This window comes from Gorilla gorilla, chromosome 11 (assembly GCF_029281585.2).
Source record: "Gorilla gorilla gorilla isolate KB3781 chromosome 11, NHGRI_mGorGor1-v2.1_pri, whole genome shotgun sequence".
Classification (NCBI taxonomy): domain Eukaryota; kingdom Metazoa; phylum Chordata; class Mammalia; order Primates; family Hominidae; genus Gorilla; species Gorilla gorilla.
Window position 1 is genome coordinate 140,763,860 of NC_073235.2, and position 19,768 is coordinate 140,783,627.

Sequence of the window (19,768 nt, forward strand, 5' to 3'; positions counted from 1 at the left end):
AGCCACTGCGCCTGGCCAGATACCCTTTGTTGGTGGTGTTTTGATTTGATTCTTAGTCGGAGAAGTAGCTGTTTTCTCTTTCATTTCAGTAGGATCCTGAGCGGGCAGTGGATACATTTGTTTTTCACCATTTTAAACTCAAAGCATTAAAGCTAAACAATGTAGTCCCCTCTGCTCGTTTTCCATCTGCAGTAATGAGACTCTCAGTGCCCGGGACAGTCAGCGCCTGGCGCGTAGGAGTGGCTTCATCAGCGCTGGCTCGGTGCCTAATGCATGGCAGTGAAGTGCTGTGCACTAGGACCCTCCCCAAAAGCAAGAGCCTGCATCCCTGTTGCCGCTTCCTCTTCCGTCTCCGTAGAAGCAGAAAGGCACACAGATTCCACGACACAGATTTACTCACTGCAGCCACGTTAAAGACACGTTCACACTGAAGCACCTGACAGTGACTCTGGGCCAGCTTATATTCTTCTTTATAGTCTTCTGAACTTGGACAACAATTTACTTTTATAGTTGTAGAAAACTGTTAAGCTCTGTTGGAACGCAGTTTTGAGAGGAATCAATTTGTGCAGCTCAGTTCGGTACTCATGTTTGTTTCCCAGCGGTCACCTTTGTCCCGGTGTCCAAGGTGAGTGGGCAGGCAGAGGTGGACGACATCCTCGCAGCAGTCCGCCCGACCACACGCCTCGTGACCATCATGCTGGCCAACAATGAGACTGGCATTGTCATGGTGAGTCGGCCTTTGTTTCTCTTTAAGGAGAGCTCATGGGGAAGAACAGCGGCTTAGACTCATGGCGTTTCAGGTTTCCCAGCTCTGGCCTCTCCCGTTTCTCTGTTCACTTTGATAACATTTGGCCTGTGCTCACTACTCCTGATTTCTGTCATTCAGTTTTCATCAGATCGGAGCAACATACTCAACTGTTTCCTTTCCCCGTCAGCCTGTCCCTGAAATCAGTCAGCGCATTAAAGCCCTGAACCAGGAACGGGTGGCAGCTGGGCTGCCTCCCATCCTCTTGCACACGGATGCTGCACAGGCCTTGGGGAAGCAGCGCGTGGATGTGGAGGACCTGGGCGTGGACTTCCTTACAATCGTGGGGCACAAGGTACGTCTGCAGAGGCTTCCTGCCTCTGTGGGCAGAGCCTGCTGCGCAGGTGGCTGTTTACTCCTCGGTCCGTAAGCCTCACTGCCCACCGTGAGCCAGGCCTTGGGGGCACTGCAAGGAGCAACATGGGATCCCTGTCCTCAGGAGCTTTAAGAGGGGAGCCCCACATGGCCAGCATGCCAGGGCGAATGCCATGGCAGGGATGATGGGGGTGCCCAGCCCACATGGGGCAGGGTGGGGGCGGTAGACCAAGCTAGGGGAGGAGACGTCGAGATCTCAGGGAGAGTAAGGCAGGGGGTTCGGCCAGGCAGCGAGTGTCTCTGTAGCGGACAGAGCATATGCAGAGGGTGTGGGGTGGAAGATGTAGGGACAGGAAATCGTTGCTTTCTCTAATGTGATTTCAGATGCGGCTCCTCAGCAAAAACTTTGCAGCTATCTTTAAGGTGGGAATATGGGGGAAATAGTTAACAGTGAAGACTCTTCTGAAAATTTTGCACATCTTTCTGGCAGCTTACCAGGGCCCGAGATATTTTTAGTACTCAACTTTGAAGCACAGTCCTCAGCTGGTTTCCAAAGGAGTGTCTATGCTGGCCTGACACTGGCACTCCAGAGTTCTGCATTGTGTCAGTTGGAAACATGGAATCATTTGCAGGAAAAGCCCTGGCCAACCGCTGGTTCCAACCCCTCTCTATTTATGCATTCTCTTTCTTTTTTTTTTTTTTTTAAACCTGTGATTCATATGATTTGAGATCCTTTTACAAATTCTATCACATGATGTGCAGGGGAGAGTTGCCTGCCACAGAGCTGAGCAGGAGAGTCTAGCACCTGCGCTGCCTCCTAGGTTGGGGTTCCACCCTGCCCCGAAGGCTTTTGTGACTCTGCGTGTCGAAAGGGGTGGCACTCAGAGGCGCCACAAGGAAGCAGCAGGACTATGCATTGCAGAGCATTTCTCCTGTGTGCCCCTAAGCACTTACCATGTATACAGAGTAGGTCCTTGGAAAGTTCTTGTTGAATAAATGACCAACTTTTCCTTCCAGTTTTATGGTCCCAGGATTGGCGCACTTTATGTACGAGGACTTGGTGAATTTACCCCTCTCTACCCTATGCTATTTGGAGGTGGACAAGAACGGAATTTCAGGCCAGGGTAAGGCAGAAAGTTAACAAAGTCTCTGACCTACTGACCGTGTCATTTGTAGAGCAGTGACATTGTAAAGAATAATGGCGCTGTTTCTTGGTCTCGTGGAGGCTCTGTAGCATGTCCACACTGCTGCTGTGTCAGAACTGGCTCCACTGATTGATTTTACACTGAGGGCTCACAGGACCTGCAGTCTCTTTGGGAATGATTGAAAGCAATGAAGGAAATCTCTGTTTCTTTTAACTGCTCCAACGCATCCAATTCCCCTTGTAATTTTGGCCCAGCCCACTGAAGAGAACTGTTGGACCCTTCATGGCTGAGGCCTGCTGCTGTTTTAACTTCGGGGATCAGCAGGACCACACAGAAGCACTGGTCTCCTTTCTGATAGCTCCTGTGTCCCCTCTGTGTATAGTGACGTGTTAACTGGGAAATTAGTTGTTGCCCCCACCACACCTTTTGTTAGAAACTGCTTAACAAGAGAGAGAAACGGGAACAGCATGGTGGTGAGTTCCTGGGTTTTCTTTTCACCTTGTGTATCCCACACGTAGTGCTGAAGAAGCCGGCAAACCTGATATGCTAGTAAGGGCAGACACAAAAACGCCCCAACCAAAGCCTGTCCTCTCTAGCCAGTGGACCAGGAAAGGAATGGCCTAGCAAGACAGAAAACTTTGAGACAACACTTGCTTTACTCCAGCCAGATGCTACAGGGGAAATTGTGCTGCCACGCCTATCCACGCCTGCAAAGATGGAGTGGGAGACCCAGACTTCCACCAATATAGGCTGTAACAAGGTATCCCACACCACCACCGGGTGTGTCAAGAAGGCCAGGTAGAGAACCGGGACTTAGGCCCCCCACCATGGTGTCAGTAGAGACCATAGCGGGATCTTGAACCCACACCTGTCAATCACAGGGAGCGTCCTCCCATTGGGTGTCAACATCAGCCAAGTAAAAAATCTAGACGTTGGCCAGGCACAGGCTCATGCCTGTAATCCCAGCACTTTGGGAGGCTGAGGTGGGCAGATCACTTGGGGTCAGGAGTTTGAGAGCAGCCTGGCCAAGATGGTAAAACCTTATCTCTACTAAAAATATAAAAATTAGCCAGGTGTGGTGGCGCATGCCTGTAATCCCAGCTACTTGGGAAGCTGAGGCAGGAGAATTGCTTGAACCCGGGAGGCTGAGGTTGCAGTGATCCGAGATGGCACCACTGCACTTCAGTCTGGGTGACAGAACGAGACTCTGTCTCAAAAAAAAAAAAAAAAAAAAAAAAAAAAAGCCCGGCACGGTGGCTCACTGCTATAATCCCAGCACTTTGGGAGGCCGAGGCAGGCGGATCACAAGGTCAGGAGATCGAGACCATCCTGGCTAATATGGTGAAACCCCATCTCTACTAAAAGTACGAAAAATTAGCCAGGCGTGGTGGTGTGTTCCTGTAATCCCAGCTACTCGGGAGGCTAAGGCAGGAGAATCATTTGAACCCAGGAGGCGGAGGTTGCAGTGAGTCGAGATCGCACCACTGCATTCCAGCCTGGGTGACAGAGAGAGACTCCATCTCAAAAAAAAAAAAAAGAAACCTAGACTTCTACTTCCACTTGGCAGTAATGAGTGGCATACCCCTTCTCCTGCCAGCACAACGTCAGAAAATGGCAGCCCAAACAGAAAGATTGAATAAGATCCAGATTCTCATAAAGTAAGGCAAAAATGTCCAGGTTTCAAGTGAAAATCATTCATCATACCAAGAACTAGAAAGATTTCAAATTGAATGAACAATAATAATCAATATACGCCTGCACTAAGATGATGATGTTAAAATTATCTAACAAATATTTTACAGCAGACACAGTAAAAATGCTTCAATGAGAAATTGTGAACACACTTGAAACAAGTGAAACAAAGTGTCAGCAAAGAGAAGGACAACATAAAAGAAGAACCAAATGGAAATTGGAAATTGTAGAACTAAGAACAGCAGCAGCCAAAATATAAAGCTCAGTGGATGAGCTTAATAGAAAAATAAGAGGACAGAGAAAGAAATCTATGAGCTGAAAGACAGAACAATAGAAATCCAGACCACAGAGAAGAAATAGAGTGGGCCTTCGGCCGGGTGCTGTGGCTCACGCCTGTAATCCCAGCACTTTGGGAGGCCGAGGTGAGCGGATCACGAGGTCAGGAGATCGAGACCATCCTGGCTAACACGGTGAAACCCCGTCTCTACTGAAAAAAAAATATATACAAAAAATCAGCCGGGCTTGGTGGCACACACCTATGGTCCCAGCTACCCGGGAGGCTGAGGCAGGAGAATCCCTTGAACCTAGGAGGCAGAGGTTGCAGTGAGCCGAGATCGTGCCACTCCAGCCTGGGCAACAGAGCGGGACTCTGTCTCAAAAAAATTAAAAGAATGGGGTTTAAAATAGAGCTTCAGGGACCTATGAGACGATAACAAATGATATAACATTCGTTTCATTGAAATCCCTGAAACAGAGAAAGATGACAGCCTGAAAAAGTACTTGAAGAAATAATGGCTAAAAAATTTCCTGAATTTGGCAAGAGACATAAACATACAGAATCAAGAAACTGAGTAAACCCCAAATAGCATAAACTCAAAGAAGTCTATGCCAGAGACATATGATTAGACTTCTAAAAATGAAAGACAGAATTCTCTAAAGCAGTCAGAGAAAGATGACACTTCACCAGTACGGGAAAAAGAATTTGGATGACTGAATTTCTCATCAGAAACCAGAAAGACCAGAAGAAAGGGACACAATTATTTTTCTTCAAGTGCTCAAAGAAAACCGTCAAGCTAGAATCCTGTACCCAGTGAGTATATCTTTCAGGAGTGAAGAAGTAATCAAAACATTCTCAGATGAAGGAAAACTAAGAATTTATCACCAAATACAATAGGCTTTCCTTCTTCTTTAGAGTTTTCTGAATTACGTTTGATAGCAGAAGCAAAAATCTTAGCAATATCTGATGTGGTTCAAAATGTACATAAAAGACATATTTAAGATAATTATAGAAAGGCAAAGGTAAAGGAACATAAAAGGAGATGAGGTCTGTGCTTCACTGGAACTGGCAAAGTGACAACACAGGCTGACACGGTGGCTTACACCTATAATCCCCCTGCTTTGGGAGGCCAAGGCAGGAGGATTGCTTGAGGACAGGAGTTCCCAGCCTGGGCAACATAGCGAGATCTCATCTCTAAAAAATTTTTTTTAATTAGCCGACATGGCAGTGCGTGCCTGTAGTCCCAGCTACTCAGGAGGCTGAGGGGGAAGGATCACTCGAGCCCAGAAGTTCGAGGCTGCAGTGAGCTATGATCACACCATTGCACTCCAGCCTGGGCAACAGAGCAAGACCCTGTCTCTTTAAAAAAAAAAAAAAAAAAAGACAATATTGGCCAGGCACGGTGGCTCACGCCTGTTATCCCAGCACTTTGGGAGGCCAAGGCCGGTGGATCACCTGAGGTCAGGAGTTTGAGACCAGCCTGACCAACATTGAGAAACCCCATCTCTACTAAAAATACGAAATGAGCCGGGTGTGGTGGCGCATGCCTATAATCCCAGCTACTCGGGAGGCTGAGGCAGGAGAATCGCTTGAACCCGGGAGGCAGAGGTTGTGGTGACCCGAGATCGCACCACTGCACGCCAGCCTGGGCAACAAGAGCAAAACTCCATCTGAAAAAAAAAAAAAAAAAGAAAAGACAACATTAGCTGGGCATGGTGGCTCACATTTCTAATCCCAGCACTTTGGGAGGTCAAGGCAGATAGATTGCTTGAGGCCAGGAGTTCAAGACCAGCCTGAGCAACATGGTGAAATCCTGTTTCTACAAAAAAAAAAAAAAAAAATAGCTGGATGTGGTGGCACGGGCCTGTAGTCTCAGCTATGTGGGAGGCTGAGATAGATGGTAGGATTGCTTGAGCCCAGGACAGACCTCTAGCAAGACTGACCAAAAAAACAGAGAAGTTATAACATCAGGAATGAAACAAGGAGTACCACTCCAGGCCCTGCAGCCATCAAAAGGATAATGAGGGAATGCCGCAAACAGCTCTACACATAGGAAGTTGACAACTTAGATGAAACTGACCACTTCCTCAAAAAACACAAACTACCACAACTCACTTGATATAAAATAGATCATTTGAATAGCTCTATAACCATTAGGAAATTGAACTTATAGCTTTAAAACTCCCCAAAGAGAAGTCTTCAGGCCCGGTGGTTTCACTAGAGAATTCTATCGAAGAATTCTTTGTTTAAAGAAGAATTAACATTTCTATACAGTCTCTTCCAGAAAATAAAGAGGAAGGACAACTTCCCAGTTCATTTTATGAAGCTAGTATTATCCTGACACTAAAACCAGATAAAGACAGTACAAAAAAATCGTTTACAGACCAACATCCTCATGAATTTTGATGCAAAAAATATTTAACAAAATGTTTACAAGTAGAATTCAGCAATACATAGAAAGAATTATACACTGCTGGGTGTGGTGGTTCACGCGTGTAATCCCAGCACTTTGGGAGGCTGAGGCAGAGGATCAGGATCACTTGAGCCCAGGAGTTCAAGACCAGGCTGGGCAACATAGTGAGACCCCTCTACAAAAAATAAAAAAATTAACTGGGCATGGTGGTACATGCCTATAATCCCAGCTACTCGGGAGGCTGAGATAGGAGGATTGCTTGAGTGAGCGTGGGAGGTCAAGGCTGCATGAGCTATGATTACACCACTGCACTCCAGTTTGGGTGACAAAGTGAGACTCTGTCTCAAAAAAATAAAGAATGATACACTGTGACCAAGTGGCATTTATTCCACAGATGCAAGGCTGGTTCAATATTCAAAATGCGATCTAGAGCCGGGAGTGGTAGCTCATGCCTGCAATCCCAGAACTTTGGGAGGCCAAGGCGGGTAGATCACTTGAAGTCAGGAGTTCGGGCCCAGCCTGGCCAACATGGTGAAATCTCGTCTCTATTACAAATACAAAAATTAGCCAGGTGTGGTGGCAGACAGGGTGGCTTGTAATCCCAGCTACTTGGAAGGCTGAGGCACAAGAATCGCTTGAACCTGGGTAACAGAGTTTGCGTGAGCTGAGATGGCAGCACCACACTTCAGCCTAGGCAACAGAGCAAGACTCTATCTCAAAAAAAGAAAAGAAAAGAAAAAATGCAATCAAGGCAGGTCACAATGGCTCATGCCTGTAATCTCCCAGTACTTTGGGATGCCAAGGCGAGAGGATCACTTGAGGCCAGGAGTTCAAGGCCAGCCTAGGTGAACTGCAAGACCCAGCTCTACAAAAATAAAAAAATTCAATCAATGTAATCTACCATATTAACAAGCTAATGAATAACGAAGATAACATGATCATATTTGATGCAGCAGAAGCATTTGACAAAATTCAACCATTCATGTTAAAAACTTAGGATTAGTGGGGAACTTTCTCAACTTGAAAAAGAACATCTACATAAAACCTACAGCTGACATCATACTTAGTGGTAAAAGCCTGAATGTTTTACTCCTGTGGCTGGGGGAACAAAGCAGGGATGTCCACTGTCACCACACTTATCCAGCATAGTGCTGGAAGTTCCGGTCAGCGTAGTAAGGCAAGAAAAGGAAGCAAAAGGCATATAGATCAGAATGGAAGAGGTAAAATTGTTTCTAATCAGATCACACGATTGTCTATAAAGAAAATCCCAAGGAATGTATAAGAAAACTCCTAGAACTAATAAGTGAGTATAGCAAGGTTGCAGGACACAAGATAAACATGCAAAAATCGATCTTATTTTTATATAGTGGTAATGAACAGGTGGACAGTAACATTAAAAATATAATACCATTTACAATGAAACAAAATTACTCAGATATAAACTAGCAAAATATAAAGGACTTATATGCTGAAAATAATATAATGTGGATGAGAAGAAGATCTAAGCAGAGACACATGCCATGTTCATAGATTGGAAGAGTCTACATACCAAAGATGTCAAAGATGGATATACAAGCCTAACAATTTCTATCAAAATCCCAGCAAGTAGATCAATGGAGGAGAATAGACCCAAACAGAAATAGGCCCATATGAGTTACGGGTGCAGATACAACCGCAGGAGACGCAAATCAGTTCAGCAGATGAAAGTTAGCCTTCCAACAGATCGTGCCAAGGCAGTTAGACATCGATAGGCAAAAGATGAACCTTGACCCAAGTCTTACACCAAGCTTGTCCAACCTGCGGCCTGCAGGCTGCATGCGGCCCAGGACAGGTTTGAATGTAGCCCAACACAAATGCATAAACTTTCTTAAAACATTGATTTTTTTTTTTTTTTTGGTGATTTTTTTTTTTAAAGCTTATCAGCTATCATTAGCGTATTTTATATGTGGCCCGAGACAATTCTTCCAGTGTGGCCTAGGGAAGCCAAAGCATTAGACACCCCTGTCTTACACCTCATAAAATAGTGTCTCAAAATAGATCATGAAATTAAATGTAAAACATAAAGCAATAAAACCGTTTAAAAATAGGAGAAAATCTTCAAGTTCTAGGACTAGGCAAAGAGTTCTTAGACTTGACACCAAAAGCATCCATAAAAGGAAAAACTGATAAATTAGACTTCATCAGAATGTAAAGTTTTTGCTCTGGGAAGGACCATATTAAGAGGATGGGAAGATAAGCTAAATCTAGGAAAAAATATTTTCAAATGACATATCTGACAAAGAAATGGTATCTAGAATATATCAAGAACTTGCAAAACTCAACAGCAAAAATAATATAAAAAATTCAATCAGAAAATAGGGAAAAAATATAAACAGACATTTCACCAAAGAGGAGACCCAGGTAACAAGCACAGGAAAAGATGTTCAACAGCATTAGTTATTGGGGAAATGCAAATTAAAACCACCAGATATCACTAACACCTATCAGAATGGCTAAAATAAGAATAGAGACACCACCAAATGCTGGTGAGGGCGCAGAGAAAATATCTATTGGTAAACAAGCAATAGCCGAGTCCAGAGGTTTAAGAAAACTTTGTTCAGGCAAACTTAAGAAATTAATGGGCCGGGCGCAGTGGCTTACACCTGTGATCCCAGCACTTTGGGAGGCCGAGGCGGCCGGATCACGAGGTCAGGAGTTCGAGACCAGCCTGACCAACATGGTGAAACCCTGTCTTTACAAAAATTAGCTGGGCATGGCGGCACGTGCCTGTAATCCCAGATACTCAGGAAGCTGAGGCAGGAGAATCACTTGAATCCGGGAGGTGGAGGTTGCAGTGAGTCGAGATTCACTGCACTCCAGCCTGGGCAACAGAACGAGACCCCATCTCAAAAAAAATTAAGAAATTAATTATTAAGTTAATTTTTTTTTCCTGAAAATAGGGTAATGAGTTCTGTTTTTCGGTTTGTTAGGTCAGAGTATGCAAGCCATTGTCTTTAGGGGTCTCTTGCCCATCTCCTGTGTGTGCGCACATCCACACGCGCTTGCACACACACACACACACACACACACACACACACCCCTCTTGTTTGCTGATGCCTGAAATGTTGAGAACAAAGGGTTCTCCCCTGTTCCATACTATACTGGTTTGGCAGTGAGGACTAAAGAGAGCTGTGCCTTGGGGCCTGCAGGAGGCAGAGTGCTTGCTTTGGGTAGGAAAAGGGTCCAGATAGAACTGTCACAGTGAACACCCAACATGTCACTCACAGTGGGCCTCGTTGACCTTCACTGGGCCAGGGCAAGTGAAAAACTTGGCAGGGGAGGTTTCTGGGGCCTGCAGCTGCCGTTGAGATAGCCACATGGCGCGTGCTTAGGAAAGATGTAGCGTGAGTTTGATTTTATTTTAACACAGTGACTTCCATGGAGACAGGATTCCTTCCTGAGACATTTGTTTATTCTTGCTTAATCCCTTGTTTCTTACAGGACAGAGAACACCCCAATGATTGCCGGCCTTGGGAAGGTGAGCCCTGGTGAGCTTGAGGGGATGAGTTGATTGCTTTGTCATCAGTGTCCCCAGCGGCTCTAGTAGGAATCTGGGGTTTTAGGGAGATCATATTCATGATTTCATAAGCGGACTGACAAGAAAAAGCCTGGAATCTGATTTATCAACCTGGAGAGCTGTACTTTTTCAGATCTGTGGATTAGTGGCACTTGTTTAGCATTTAAAAGGGAAAAACTCCTTGTCTCTGTCTCTTCTGACATGAGAAACAGTGATACTGTTACAGCAGAGGTGAAGTGTCAGGCTGCAGGTTCACCATTCCCAAAGGCGTCGGCAGCCCCCGCACCATCGACATTCTGTCCCCGATTGGTCTGTGGGGTGGCCAATCCAGCACCTGCCGCCAGCCCTCCACTGGGGCCTGTCCTGCTTCTGCGACAGTAACCAGGCTCAGGTTTTGCCATGCAAAGGCAGAGGTACTGGTCACACCTTGGCGTCTGCAGGCTGCTCCCTCACTGTGCGGCCTCTGGTCAAAGGCCACCACCTTCAAGCAACCCTCCATGAACCACAGCTACATTGGTCCCCCCATGTCCCCTGCTGTCACTCTCTATCCCTGACACTGCTTTATTTCCCCTATCTGATGTTTCTCTGTAGTGTGTTCAGATGTATGCCCCACCTTCTGCTTCCCCGAGAGCAGGGGCTTGGCCATGTTGGCCTCAGTATCCCCAGTACAGAGAAAGGGCTTGGCGCCCAGGAGGCCGGGCCTTGGGAAGAGTATGAATGGATTCCCTGTTACTTAGAATATTCAAAATTATATTATTAACAGTGATAACTATGGCTACATTTACTAGAAGGAAGAGTGTGTGTTTGTTTGAGATGGAATCTCACTCTGTCACCCAGGCTGGAGTGCAGTGGCATGACCTTGGCTCACTGCAACCTCCATCTCCCGGGTTCAAGAGATTCTCCCACTTCAGTCTCCAAGTAGCTGGAACTACAGGCATGCGCCACCATGCCTGGCTAATTTTGTATTTTTATTAGAGACAGGGTTTCACCATGTTGTCCAGCTGGTCTCGAACTCCTAACCTCAGGTGATCCACCTGCCTTGGCCTCCCAAAGTGCTGGGATTATAGGCATGAGCCACCATGCCCAGCCGGAAGAGTGTGTTTTAAGTGGAGTCCAGTACCTGCTCGTATTGACCTGAATGATGAAGTAGTGGTGCCGTCCACAGGCTTTGAAATACCCAGGGTTCAAATCCTGGCTTGAAGCTTCACTCACCATGTGCCTTGGGTCAGGTCGCTGGAACTCCCTGAGTCCTGGCTGCCAGATGGGAATCATGGTAACAGCTTCCTAGATAGAGCTTCAGCTCACAGTGCTGGAAGCCCCCCAGCCCCTGACCTTCTCCGTGCTCCTGCAGCTGCGTCTGCACCTGTAATGGCACAAGTGCCACAGCTGGGTCCCAGCCGCAGCTCCACACCGCCACTGGTTCTTCAGCTTCGCCCAGCCCAGACCCCAATGCCACCAGCGCTCTAGACAGCCCCCCTCCGCCACCCAGCCTAGACTCCATCCTGCACACGCCCTCCCCAGCGTGCTTTCCCTCACGCATTCCTTTCTGCCTTGGTTGTGTGCTGGCAGCCCTGCACCTGAGCCCTTGTGGATCCGTCTGTTTGTCCTGTCACTGTGATGCTAGCCTGTGCTCCTGCCTTTAAACTTGACATCTCAGCTAGGCCCTGGCCCATCTCCTGAGAGATCCATTCCTCTGAGTTCAAAACCTGTCCCGACTGCTCTTCTCCACCCTCTTCCCACCCTGGGCACCTCTTGCTATCCAGGTTCTCACCTCTGAAGTCCGGGGGATGCCCTCAGTCCCTCCTTGTCATCGTCCCCTGCCTCCCATGCAGCACCTTCCTGTCTGTCTGGATTCCAGAATACACCCACTACCGGCCTCATGTCCATTTTCATGGCCACCAACCCTAGACCAAGGGTCTGGATGCCTGCCATGGCCTCCTGGGGGCCTGCTGCTGCCATTTTCCACATGGCCACAGAGTGACCAACACACAGGCCAGTCAGACCATCGCATCCCTCCCTCAGCCTCACTGCGTCTGCCCCGTGGCCGGGCCTGCAGGGCCTGTCGATCTGTCCCTGCGCCTTCACCCCCTCCACACTCTCCACCCGCCACGCCAGGCCCCTCTGTTCTAGAGACAGAATGCCTGTCTGTCCCCTGCAAAGCCCTTGCTGGGACGCCATTCCCTGCCCTTGTGCAGCCATCTCTGTCACCACCCCACCTTGCGCCTGCGAGGTCCCTTTACAGCGCCGACTGGTGGGTAGGAGTCTGTTCCTCTCTTCCCCTGCTTTTGTCCGTCTGCCTCTCTGGGATGCTGGCTCCTCGAGGGAGCCCTTTCAGGGCTGCTTTGCTGAAGCATCTCCAGTGCCTGGTGCTGTCAGGAGGTACCTGGTGAAGTCAGTTTCTGGGGCACTTCCACACCCTCCAAATGGCAGCACTCAAAAAATATGGTCTGTCTGTGACTGTCAGGAGAATGAGCAGTTTCAGGAAATGCCACCTGTACTGTTGAAAGCTTTTTTGCCCTCATTTATTTTGCAAGAATTGTGCATCCACTTGTTGTTGTGTGTCTGCCCCCAGGCCGCGGAGCTGGTGACCCAGAACTGCGAGGCTTATGAGGCCCACATGAGGGACGTCCGCGACTACCTGGAAGAGAGGCTGGAAGTGAGCGCAGCGTGGGGTGGGCACCAGGAGGGGGAGGGTGCGTGGGGCAGGTGCCCAGAGAGAGGGGGTGTGGTGCTTCTGGACCCCAGGACCTGTGGGGATTGCAGCGTAGCCTGGAACTCAGCAGGATGCAGTGAGGGAAGAAAGAACAGTGGCGGAAAGTACATTGGGATCTGAAACCCCGAAAGCAGGACCCTAGGCCAGGGGCATGATCTTTTTCAGACACAGGATCAAATATGGAGAGGTGGTATACTTCATGGTTTATGTGGAAGGTTCATATGTTTCTGAATATTTGGTTTTTCTCCTAATTAACTTTGCTTTCCATAGTCCGTCCCCGTAACTATTCTGGGTAGATGCTGATTGAAAAGTATGCACCTGCTGAGGTTGTGTTTCTAGAAAAGTCTAAATTTCAAACAGTTGCTGGTGGTGGTGTCTTTGAAGCTGTCACCAAATATTTCACTTATTTTTTTCAGGCTGAATTCGGTCAGAAGAGAATCCATCTGAATAGCCAGTTTCCAGGCACCCAGCGGCTTCCCAACACCTGCAACTTTTCCATCCGGGGACCCCGGCTTCAAGGTGATGGCCCCTCACCCTGGTCTTTCCGAGTGTGAGCACAGCTCCCTCAGTGCATGGATTCTGGTCCGAGCCAGTGACTCCCACTTGCCCTGCCCTGAGCATGACACAGCTCGGGCTGTCAGAGGGCCTTGCTGGGGTTGCCAAGAGCAGGCTCGGGTGGCTGTGCTGTGGTCCACAGGGCTCTCGCCGCCGGCCCCTCCTCTCCCTGACGTGGCTCATTCTGCTGCTGCTGGGATGTAGACTGTGGCAAACTCTCGTGTCTGGCATTAGCACCACCCCAAAAGCCATCAGGGAAGGAAGCAACATTAAATTCTAGACATTTGTCTATTTTGTTGGCAGTTTTAATTAAATATTTGACTAAGGGAAAGGGGAGGCGATCAGTTTTAAAAACTGGCAGAGGCTGGGCACAGTGGCTCGTGCCTGTAATCCTAGCGCTTTCAGAGGCTGAGGCAGGCTGATCACAAGGTCAAGAGATCGAGTCCAGCCTGGCCAACATGGAGAAACCCCATCTCTACCAAAAACTACAAAAAATTAGCCAGGCATAGTGGTGTGCACCTGTAGTCCCAGCTACTTGGGAGGCTGAGGCAGGAGAATTGCTTGAACCTGGAGGTTGCAGTGAGCCATAATTGAGCCACTGCACTCCAGCTTGGGTGACAGAGTGAGTGAGACTCTGTCTCAAACAAACAAAAAACAACAAAAATAACTGGCAGAGTAAGGATCAAGTGCAAATCTGGATTTCCTGCAACATCTGCCTCGGCTAGGAGCAGTTAGGATCACCCCCGTCCCAGATGCACCTAAAACCTGGTCTGCCCTGACTCCCTGAGAGTGGAAGTCCAGGTGATTGACCAGCCGCATGTCATTTGGGAGGAGGTTATAGTGGCCCTGAGATCACGATGAGCTGCATCTGTAAACAAGTTTTTGACTTCTTAGAAGATGAAAGTGTCGCTTCTTTCTTCTTCCTGGATCACGCAGAGAAACCCAGCAGTCGTGTTTGGCCCATGAAGAAGAGCCTGTGGGTAACTGTCATGATGGCTGCATTCATGAGAACCTGGGCTGAAATGCGTTCTTGTGGGCAGTGAAGCCTGGGTCTCCTTGACCATCTCAAATTCCTCACCATGGAAAGGAGAGTTCTCTGTCAACGTTCCCCTTGTTCTGGGGTCAGACTTTGTGTTCAGTGACAACCTGTGTTACTTTAAATGAGACAGAGGTTCCCATTTTATTTATTTATTTTTTGATTCAGGGTCTCACTCTGTCGTCACCCAGGCTGGAGTGCTGTGGCGCAATCACAGCCCACTGTAGCCTTGACCTTCTGGGTTCAAGTGATCCTCCTGCCTCAGCCTCCCTAGTAGCTGGGACTACAGGCATGCACCACCACACCTGGATAACTTTTTTTTTTTTTTGAGACGGAGTTTCACTCTTATTGCCCAGGCTTGAGTACAGTGGTATGATCTTGGCTCACCACAACCTCCGCCTCCCGGGTTCAAGCGATTCTCCTGCCTCAGCCTCCAGAGTAGCTGGGATTACAGGTGCCTGCCACCATGCTGGGCTAATTTTTGTATTTTAAGTAGACACGGGGTGTTGCCATGTTGGCAAGGCTGGTCTCGAACTCCTGACCTCAGGTGATCCACCCGCCTTGGCCCCCCAAAGTGCTGGGATTACAGGCATAAGCCACTATGCCCGGCCTTGGCTAATTTTTAAAAAATATTTTGTAGAGATAGGGTTTCCCTGTGTTGCCCAGGCTGGTCTCAAACTCCTGGCTCAAGCAATCCTTCTACCTTGGCCTCCCAAAGTGCTGGGATTACAGGTGTAAGCCACCGCACCTGGCTGAAATTCTCATGTTAATTACATCAGCCGTCATTAATGGCTGTGCTTGTGAAAGAAGAGGGAAATGCCTTCTGGCTTAATAGAACTCCCACGTGTCTCTACCATCCAGAACACAGGTGGAGACGTGATATTGCCGGGGCTGCCAGCTTGTAAGGAAGGAGCGGGTCAGGACTCCAGGTGTCTTAGCAGGCAGTCGATTACAAATGCGATTTTCAAGGCCAGCTTTGTGAGGCAGAATAGTGTCTGCATTTCTGCAGCCAAGGGAGAAAGGAAGCGTTTTCTTCGGCTCCTGCTGTGAGATCTCTCCCCAGCTGCCAGAATGGCCGGCGCTGGAATTCCACCAGGTGGCACAGAGGGAGGGAAGCAGCCTGCGCCCAGCAGGACCCCGGGAAGGGACAGAAGGGCATCCTGGCTGGAGCCCCATCTCAGGGGCATGTGCTCTGTCTCCGCAGGCCACGTGGTGCTTGCGCAGTGCCGAGTGCTGATGGCCAGTGTGGGGGCCGCGTGCCACTCGGACCACGGGGACCAGTAAGTGCTCTTCACAAACCCAGTCCAGGGTACAGGGGTCCTCCGGGCACTGGGTGTGGTGGGCAGGCGGCAGGATCCAGCCACTGGGCCGCACTCTGGCTGGTGAAGGACAGCCCTGTCTGGGCCCTAGGAGGGGCAGAGGGAGGGCTTCCTGGAAGAAGTGACTTCCAAGCTGCCATCTGAAGGACTAGGACTTGTGCGGGAGAAGAGGGCTTCTCGTGCTCAGTTCTGAAGGCAGGGTGGGCAGGGCCTGGAGGGCCAGCGTGGCCGGGGCTGGGGAGGGCTGGGGTGGGGAAGGCCCGAGTGTCAGTGCTTACTTAAACCTCATGGAAGTGGGAGCCCTGAGGGCCATGGTGTGAGCCGACTCAGGTGTCAGATCAGCCATCTGCAAGATGCAGCAGAGATTCTCAGATAGCAGGGCCCGGGTGAGCGCGGGTGGGCTGCCTGGCAGAGACTGTGGGGTAGAGGGCGTGGGGCACCCGAGCAGCGGCCTGCTGGCAGCAGGGGAGAAGCGGTTCCGGGTCTGGCCTGCTGAAAACGTGAGGCCCCTGTGGGAGGTCGGAGTGGACGCAGGAGGAACACTCAGGGCTCTGGGGAGAGAGCGGAACTGTAGCCAGCAGCACGTGGCCATCAAGGTCAGGGCAGAGGGATTGTGCAGGAGCACCTGGAGCGAGACAGTGGTGGGCCTGGCTCCAGGGAAAAGGCGGGGCAGGATGGGGCCCTTTGTGGTGGGGGGGGGGCGGGGCAGTGCCCTGCTGCAGGAGGGGCAGGGGAGGAAAGGGACCTGGGTGTGATGAGGGCAGGCCCCCTCGACAGAGCCCACATCTCGAGCCTCCAACAGCCCTGCTTCAGGGTATCCCCACGCAGTCATCTGTTCATGGCTAGATACTGACTGGGTCCCTAGTGTCTACAAAGCCCCATGCCAGGTGCCATGAAGTTACCAAGTGGCTCAGGTGGGCCGCATGGGTGAGGCACTGTCTGTGTCGGCATCCGTGTTCTCCAGGACCTCAGACCCCTCAAGGACAGGAGAGCCCCTGGCCCCAGAGCTCAGTGCGAGAGGGAGGCAGTGTCACCTGGGAGTGCCAAGTGCAAGAGAACTCTGCAGGGAGAACGGGGGCGACTTTGAGCCGCACCTTGATGTGGGTGGTCTTAGGGGTGTGCTTGGTCTGGGAGTTTAGCAGGAGGTGGATGCCAGGCGGGGCAGGCGCGCATCCGGGTGGGCAAAGCCCCACTAGGGGAGTGGTCCAGAGCAGGGGGGGCTGTGTCTCTTCCATGTGCCCTCAGCAGCAGCTGCAGCTCGGTCTCACCCTCCCCAGGCCGTCCCCAGTGCTGCTGAGCTACGGTATCCCCTTCGACGTGGCCAGGAACGCGCTCCGGCTCAGTGTGGGCCGCAGCACCACCAGGGCTGAGGTGGACCTCGTCGTGCAGGACCTGAAGCAGGCCGTGGCGCAGGTGGAGGACCAGGCCGTGGCGCAGCTGGAGGACCAGGCCGTGGCGCAGCTGGAGGACCAGGCCGTGGCGCAGCTGGAGGACCAGGCCTAGCGTTGGGGCCGCCTTCCCCACCCCGCTTCTAGGAAGCCCGTGGCAGGGCACAGGGTTGTCCCTCCAGTTCCCTCCTGAGGGCTGTGCCAGGATGACTGTCTCATGCCCCCTCTGCATTTTGTCCTGGAGTGCCTGCGAGTCTGCACCCCCAGTTTCCTTCCCTGGACCCCTGCAGAGCTCACAGGGCCCAGGACACCAACGCCACATAGGAACGCCCACATAGAACCGTCCTCCAGTGGTGAAGCGGAAACACTTCAGCTTTATCCACCCTCCCCACTGGGAACTGGGCAAGCCTGTTGTGAGTGCCCTTTCCTGGAAGGTGTTTTTATCTGGAAGATAGAATCCAAGTATTTATAACTCATTGTCAGCCAAATGCTATCATGAACATAGGAAACTTGATTTTTTTGTTTTGATCATGGCCTCGTACATGCACCTTTCCAGAGTGGTCTCTTCTCAGCCCATTTTAGTCCGTTTCCAAAGCTGCCCCCACCACCCTGCTCCTCTGGCCTCAGTGCACAGTGGCCCCCAGCCTCAGCCAGGCCTGCTCTGCTCAGCGCCCACCGCCCACCTCCCCTCCTGCTTCCCCGAGCCTGACCCTGTTCCGCCCACTGGCAATCAGGGCTGCGTGCTTCCCCGTCCACGGTCCCCAGGCCTTCCTGTCTTGTCCCTTTTGATCATTAACTCAGGGTTTCAGCTCCAACCTCACTGAGTTGGTGCAGCTCCGGGTCATTCCTGGGGTGGGAATCGGATCATCCCTGACTCAGCTTTTACCTTAATTTTATTTGCAGAGGATTCTGTTCTCAAAGTGCTCTGGCATTTGGACACACATCACATGTCGATATTTGCATAGGAGTTATTTTCAGTGGAATAACATTTTTAATGTGTGGTTTTACGGTTCAAGGAACTACATGATGATTTTGAGGAAACGCTTGCCAGAAACTAAATTAACAAATAAAAGATTTCAGTGCCCAACTTGGGGATCCTGTGGTTTCTCTAGTGGGCACTGCGCTTGGGCACAAAGTCATCTGACAGAGCCTGTCGGGGGGAAGCCAGGGGTGCAGCAGCCCCCAGGTCACCATTGTGTGATGATGTGTTAGCCCAGAAATCCAGCTTGAGGCTGCGTCTCCGGAAACCCCTACAAATGTAATGGGTCCCCCATCTGCAGCTTCCCATTGCTGCCATGAAGAGGCTGTGGTGGTCCTGACTTCTCTAAAGAAGCACTATGGATTGTCCAGAACAATCTGGAAAGGGGTTAAATGTACTTGGGCCCTTGGGGCTGCAGCCCAGAGACTCGGTCCGTGTAGTTGGACAGGGGGCCGAGGCAGGGGCTGACACCTTCTCGCCTCAGGCCTGGACACACCCTAGTCAGGGTCCTGAGCCCATCGCAGGCCCTGTGGAGCCACTGTGTCCCCAGAGATTCCTAGGAGCCTCCAGGGCCGAGGGCCGGGATCCAGAGGCGGGGCGCTCAGCTCTGTGGGTGTCAACACAGCCAAACATGGAGACCTACTGGGCACCTGTTACTTCAGACACACTGTGGTGGCGGCTGGGGGTCTGCCCTTCTGTGAGAGTTGGGGGAACCGTCTCCCAGGCCACTCGGGGCTCCTGTGAGCAGCTCAGTGGCGCGTGTCCTCAGCCCTCGCTCCGCAGATGAAGAGGCGGGTTCCTGCCATCTGGACAGATCTGAGCAGCCTCAGGGCCAGCCTCCTTTCTCTGCTGGCCATACCCAGCCCTGACCTAGCCCGGTGTGGGCCTTTCCCTGTGCCCTGTACTCCATCCTCCCAGCTCCAGGCACCTGGCACCCTCACACTGTGGGAGTGGCTTGGGCAGGTCCTCAAGGCCTGTCCCCCCACCCAACCCCGCCCCACCGCCTCCCATCTGCCCTGTGGCAGCTTATCGGGTAACCAGAGCCGGCAGCTTCATCCACGTCTGAAACAGGAAGCCCCGGCCTGCGCATGAGTCGCCACTGAGAGCCCGGGCCAGAGGATGGAGGAGCAGCGGGCACTCGTGGCCGCCAAGGATGGGGATGTGGCGACGTTGGAGCGGCTGCTGGAGGCTGGCGCCCTGGGCCCGGGCATCACCGATGCTCTGGGGGCCGGCCTGGTTCACCACGCCACCCGGGCTGGCCACCTGGACTGCGTCAAGTTCTTGGTGCAGCGGGCCCAGCTGCCCGGCAACCAGCGGGCCCACAACGGGGCCACCCCAGCACATGACGCCGCTGCCACGGGCAGCCTGGCCGAGCTGTGCTGGCTGGTCCGCGAGGGGGGCTGCGGTCTGCAGGTGAGCGGGGATGGGGCAGCCTGGCTCCACGAAGCTGGCTGGGGTGGAACCAGGGAGGTGTGAGCCACTGAGGCTCAGAGCACTGGCCACCCCGGGCTCCACGGCCCTGGGCCCTTTGTTTCTTTTGGGGACTCAGTCAGTGGTTACCGTCTCTGCCCCACG

General features: G+C 51.0%; 2 protein-coding genes across 6 annotated transcripts in view; both read left to right on the forward strand.

The window, feature by feature from the left end:
• The window catches only part of SCLY (selenocysteine lyase), a 41,904-nt gene extending 23,603 nt beyond the window's left edge, over nt 1–18,301 (forward strand). For 4 of the 5 annotated variants that reach the window (XM_019022425.4, XM_031008535.3, XM_055379879.2 and 1 more), the window contains 8 exons: nt 600–727; nt 936–1,100; nt 2,138–2,244; nt 10,128–10,164; nt 12,776–12,859; nt 13,333–13,435; nt 15,712–15,787; nt 17,104–18,301. In XM_019022425.4, the coding sequence (XP_018877970.3) occupies nt 600–727; nt 936–1,100; nt 2,138–2,244; nt 10,128–10,164; nt 12,776–12,859; nt 13,333–13,435; nt 15,712–15,787; nt 17,104–17,329 (926 nt within the window). In that variant the 3' untranslated portion in view covers nt 17,330–18,301. Of the gene's footprint in view, nt 1–599; nt 728–935; nt 1,101–2,137; nt 2,245–10,127; nt 10,165–12,775; nt 12,860–13,332; nt 13,436–15,711; nt 15,788–17,071 lie in introns of all 5 variants that reach the window. The other variant, XM_055379881.2, reaches the window with a different exon arrangement.
• Nucleotides 18,302–19,309: 1,008 nt separating this feature from the next.
• The window catches only part of ESPNL (espin like), a 32,270-nt gene continuing 31,811 nt past the window's right edge, over nt 19,310–19,768 (forward strand). Inside the window, exon 1 of the mRNA XM_004033432.5 lies at nt 19,310–19,606. Within this exon, the coding sequence (XP_004033480.3) occupies nt 19,313–19,606 (294 nt within the window). The 5' untranslated portion in view covers nt 19,310–19,312. The remainder of the gene's footprint in view (nt 19,607–19,768) is intronic.